The 5,388-nt window shown below is 45.0% G+C and overlaps 1 protein-coding gene across 1 annotated transcript in view; it reads left to right on the top strand.

The window, feature by feature from the left end:
- The window catches only part of FOXP1 (forkhead box P1), a 174,610-nt gene extending 169,342 nt beyond the window's left edge, over positions 1 to 5,268 (top strand). Inside the window, exon 16 of the mRNA XM_077770637.1 lies at positions 4,577 to 5,268. Within this exon, the coding sequence (XP_077626763.1) occupies positions 4,577 to 4,721 (145 nt within the window). The 3' untranslated portion in view covers positions 4,722 to 5,268. The remainder of the gene's footprint in view (positions 1 to 4,576) is intronic.
- Positions 5,269 to 5,388: the final 120 nt, after the last annotated feature.

The raw sequence follows: 5,388 nt of genomic DNA, 5'->3' as shown, positions 1-5,388 counted from the left end.
GGGGGGGGGGGTTCAAGGGAATCTGAAATTTGATGATTTAGCACTTGAACTTCATGCCCAAAGAGCTTTGAAAAGGATCTTTAAAGATGGAAATGATCATTTTTAGTTGACAGGAACCATCTCCTCACATTTAGTACACAACACATTAAGAATGCGTCTGTCTTCCGCACTGATACTGCCACACATCATCGCTTCTAAAGCAATCTGGTGTCCCCGACTTGATTGTTATCACGCTCGTGTTCATTTTTAAATCACTGTCATGACAGGAGTGTTTACTCAGATATTAAGGAAGTTCAGAGCAAATATAAATTGGTATATAAGCTACTTCAAGCAATACCCATTAAGGCAAATACATCTGAAGTTGCTGGATGGAAGAGACGATTTCTCACGACCTGTACACACTCCAAAGGGTCGGTTGATGTATATTCCTATTCCTATTCTTTAGTGCAAAGGATTCCTGAAGAGAGAAAGCTATTTGGATCAAAACCTCAGGCAACAGTGTAGACTGATGCTAATTTTGCCGTACACGATAAAGCCCCTCCAAAGGTAATCACTTTGAATTAACCCCTGCGTGACCAGAAACCCTATTTCACGAGCCGCAGGGATTTTAGCGAAATGAAGGTTTCCCTTGTTTTCCGTCGTGTTTAAGGAAACCCTATGTAAAGTGTCCCCGGCTTAGGCGGTTTGCTGAATATAATTATGTGTTAACAGCACCGTCCCTGCTTCTGGTGTCCGTGTCACAGACTGTTACTCCTTTTGACCCTCTGTTTCCATTAAGCGCGCAGTTTTCCTTCTTGGGCATCATGCATTACCCCGTGATGATGCAAATTGTTTCTTAACTGTTCTAGTCTATTGGAATAAATCAAGCCGTAAACTTTATGGCGTGCCTTAAAGAACCTTGTTAGGACCTGCAAGCCCAAGCTCCGATCTAGTGTGGAAACAGAGCTCTTCATTCTTACCCTTTGTGTGACACTCCAGTACTACAACGTTTTTTCTCCTTTGAAACACTAGAAAGTACTCCCATAATTATGGCTTTGGGGCATTATACTTTTATCCTGATAGGAGCTAACGGAGCTACAAAGCAAAATACTCCATGCTGTGCACACACCCTCAGAACACAGTGCCTCTAAACACCAGTCAGCTTTAGTTAAAAACTCTCGTGTTCCCAGAGTGGCTAAACAAAGGAATTACTCGGATGTAAGAAGGGAAATGTGTGGTTTTGCACAGTTACTCATTGGGAAGTAGGAGAGGGAGAGAGAGAGGTGGGGCAGGGGGCTGATGTGCAAGATGGCGCATCCGTGCAGTTCCCATTTCCAGGAGACACGGGCGTGTGTGCGCAGAATGGTCTCTTAACTAGTTTGCATCTTACCTGAAATGTATCTTGCTTGGAAATCCATTCGCTTTTATTCTCTGAAGCACCACGTGCCCGTGTGACTACATTTGCCACGCTCAGGGGGATCTGCTGGTATCAAGAAAGGTTGTGAGGCTGGATTGCGTTTCTCGGGAGCTTTAAGGAGCCTTAATATCGAACTCAGTTGTGTTGTCAGGCTGTCACACAGATCTCGTCAGTTAGCATTTATCGGGGACCCGCTCGGCATCAGGCACTGGGGCGAGCCAGCACGCACGAGAGGGTCTTAACCTGTGTCTTCAGGACCGTAAATAATCATACCCGAGTTTAGCTGCAACTTTGAAGGGAAAACAAAATATTCTCTGATGTGACCTGTGTTTAGGGAGACTTACACTCTGTCTGGTTTGGTTTTGTTTGTTTGGTCAGAGTCAAAAATTAGAAAGCAAGAACTTCATGAAGAACGTTCTGTCTCTCAGTCTTCCTACCCCCTCCCAACGCAAATTCAGGTTTATAAACCCAAACAGATTAATAATTCTGATCTCTCAAGGAAATAAAAGTAGGAAAATGTTGATCCAGGATACTACAGGGAACTTTAGTACAGGACTTGGTAACACGTAGATAACGTTTCTCGCCAGACGTTATCAGTGGAGAAGAGGGGGTAATTTTTGAAGTAACAGAGCTACTGAATAGTGAAAATATGATACTGCAATACGAAGAAATGTTCACCATTCTCAGTGATCCAAGAAAAGCCTTTTAAGGTAATCTGAGCTTACGTTACACCACTAAGCAAAAAAATATTTTAAAATATATTTATGAGGGGCACCTGGGTGGCCCAGTCGGTGGAACATCTGACTTCGGCTCAGGTCATGATTTCGCAGTTCGCGGGTTAAAGCCCTGCGTGGGGCTCTGTGCCGACAGTTCGGAGCCTGTATCCTGCTTCGGATTCTGTGTCTCCGTCTCTCTCTCTCTCTGCCCCTCCCATGCTCTCGCCCTCTCTTTCTCTCAAATCTAAGCAAACATTAACCAACAAATTTCTCTAAATAAAAGTTAACACCTGGAGCTGATGAAGTTGAATCTAAACTGATAGAGCCCCTTTGGAAATTAATACTGTAATAAATCATAAGACCATAAACATGTTTTTGGCCTTTGCTCCCAGAATTTCATTCTTAGAAATTTATCCTGCGGAGGTAAATCACCAGAAATAGGAAGATTAATGGATAAAAGTGGTTACTGTATTATTCAAAGAGCAAAAGAAGGGACGAGAAAAAGACAGTCCTAAAACATCCAGCATTAAGGGACTCATGGGACCACACAGGGGATCTCATATAGCCAAAGAAATTACAACTGGAAAGGAAGCAAAATAATCTGACCTCCGTTATGTATGCGGTATGTAAAAATACTAGCCCAAATCAGAATGGGCAAAAACAAAAAGCCTTATTAATTTGGCTCTATGGGTGTTTTGTTTTTAAAGGAGTCATCATCATTACACCTAATTCTTCCCAAAAGAATAGAGGGTCTCCTACCAGGGCTGGCTTCAGCGGTACAGTCAGAGGTCTCAGTACTCTGCCATTTCCACACTGAAGTCCTTCCTGATCCTTGAACCACATCTCTTTTCATGGGGGCTTCGCAAATGACAGAGCCAGTCCTGGGTCTTCCTGTACAAACACAAATAAGTAGGACCATTGAACAAACTAAAAAGAAGATGGGAGCCCGACCATTAAAACGCACTATACCACAACTTCGATAAATTCCGTTTTGCAAATAGTTTTTAAGAATGCGGGCACACTTTTTTGAAAGCTATTTATCCTGACATCTACCCCCAAACACTCTCTGGGCTGTGCTAATTTTAGAGTCAATTGGTTTTCTGAGGGTTCACATCATCAAGGGCAGTCCAAAGCACTCCTGTTTGTTTTTAAATGGTTCGAGTGGCCTTTGGGGTTTGCATACATCAATTATTTAGGAAGTCAGCCGTCCCCAGTACCACCTCTTATTACTAATACTTGATAATGTCAATTAAAAAATCCTCCCTTCCGCAGCCTGTCCCAGCGATGGGACCATTTTAACTTGAATGGTTCTTTTACATATCAAAAGGCTTGCAACAGAAAGCAATTTGTGTTTGCAAAGGATCGGTTGTAAATATGATTTACGAACAACATCTCTCAATTGTTATCGGAGCGGTTTCTCAGATCCCGGCCGTCCCCTTCAGGTGAACCCTGTGCGGGCCCATAATGAGAAAGTTGGCAGAGCTCGTCACAGGCTGCGGGTCCCGGTGGCCGCGACCAGCCGGGCCTCTTGTTTTGCCTTGTTTACAGCTGACAGCGTTATTATTCTGATTGGGGCTCTGCTCTCTTATCATATTGTTGTGTTGGGCGAGCCTTTTCCTCTCCGTTTGTGTTTCCTGGCAGGGCTTTTCTCGCCTTATTGACAGTTTGTAAAAATATGCATTAATTTGGAGTTTCAAGCATGTATCATGGTGTCTCTTTGCTGTGTTTGCTTGAAGTTGATTAATGATAGAACCTCGCTTGGGGTCAGTCTCTGGAGACGACTTTCACAGGTTCTGCATGTTAACGAGCAAAGCAGAACACACAGCAAGCCGTGATTAGCCCAGCCTCCCGCACTCCGTGGGCCCCCCGACCACCGTTGTATTACAGATTCTCATTTCACGTCATTCTTGGAAGATTTGTATTCTTCCACCCAGGATGCCCCTACGGGGCCTGTTATCGAGTACTCAAAGTGTGGGCCGCCTCGGACCAGCAGCATTGCCTGGGAGCTCGTCAGACATGCAGAGTCTCGGGCGCCCTCCCCCCCGGCCCCCCAGCCCTGCTGAGTCGCACGCGGCACTTTAACAAGAGCCCAAGGTGGTCTGAGTGCGCTTTAAAGTGTGAAACACACCCCCAGAGGAGACAGGCTGTTGCTGACCGGGGATTGTTCTAGAGCAGCACTGCCCCACGAGACCTTCCGCCATGATGGAAGTTTTTCTCTGCCTGCCATCCGGTATGGTGGCCATGGGCCTCACGGGGCCCTTGAGAGCTAGAAACGTGGCCCCGTGAGCCCTTGAAACGTGGCATGGAGCAACTCCATTTCAAACTGCATGACGTTTTCCGTAATTTGAATTTAAATACCCACAGTCCAGTCCTCCATCCAGGGAGGCTTTTGTGGCCCCAGACCCCCAACTTGCCTCGGTCGGTCGGGAAGGGCGTTCGGTGAACCTGTCTTCGCTTCTTCCAGGCATCCTGTGCACGTCAAAGAAGAGCCCCTCGATCCGGAGGAAGCTGAAGGGCCTCTCTCCTTAGTGACAACAGCCAACCACAGTCCAGATTTTGACCACGACCGAGATTACGAAGACGAACCAGTAAACGAGGACATGGAGTGAGCGTCTCCGGGTGGGCCAACCCCCAGAACGAAGATCGGGAAACAGAACAAAACAAAACAAAACACGTCAAAAGTTAGCGGTGAAATTGTTCTCCACTTGTTGTACAGTCTGGAGGATTTTCACTCCATTCGGACACCTCTGAAACGTGTTAACTCTGAGTGCCATCAAGAATCCCATTTGGGAGTATTTTTGATTTTTCTACTTTTTGTTGAAAAAAGGAATTTGTACTCTGTGCATTGGATGGACTTGTTTGGTACTTGGGATTTTCCTCTCCTAACAGTCAACATCAGTGTTGTAAATTTGCTAAACTGATTCACTTTTAGCAGCAGACTCGGAACTGCCGTCCTGCTGACGCCGCGGGACACCGAGGACACCCAACTGAGCATGTGCGTCTGAGCTGTAGACCCAGCCTCTGCCCAGAATTTAAGGATTCCAATGGACGACCTATTTGCACAGTACTGCATGTTAATTATCACTGCCTTTATTGCTTTTTTTTTTTTTTTGGTTCGTTTTTGTTTTGCTTCCAGTTGGGATGGGGAAGGCCTTTGTGTGTGTATGGGGGGGAGGGGGTTAAAAAGTAATTATCCCAGACTTTTTAATGTATTGCCTTTTTTTTTTTTTTTTTTTTTTTTTTTTTTTTTTTTTTTTTTCCTTTTTATTTTTTTGC

Source organism: Crocuta crocuta, unplaced genomic scaffold (genome assembly GCF_008692635.1).
Source record: "Crocuta crocuta isolate KB4526 unplaced genomic scaffold, BGI_CrCroc_1.0 scaffold126, whole genome shotgun sequence".
Taxonomy (NCBI): Eukaryota; Metazoa; Chordata; class Mammalia; order Carnivora; family Hyaenidae; genus Crocuta; species Crocuta crocuta.
This window is presented reverse-complemented; position numbering and strand designations above follow the sequence as displayed.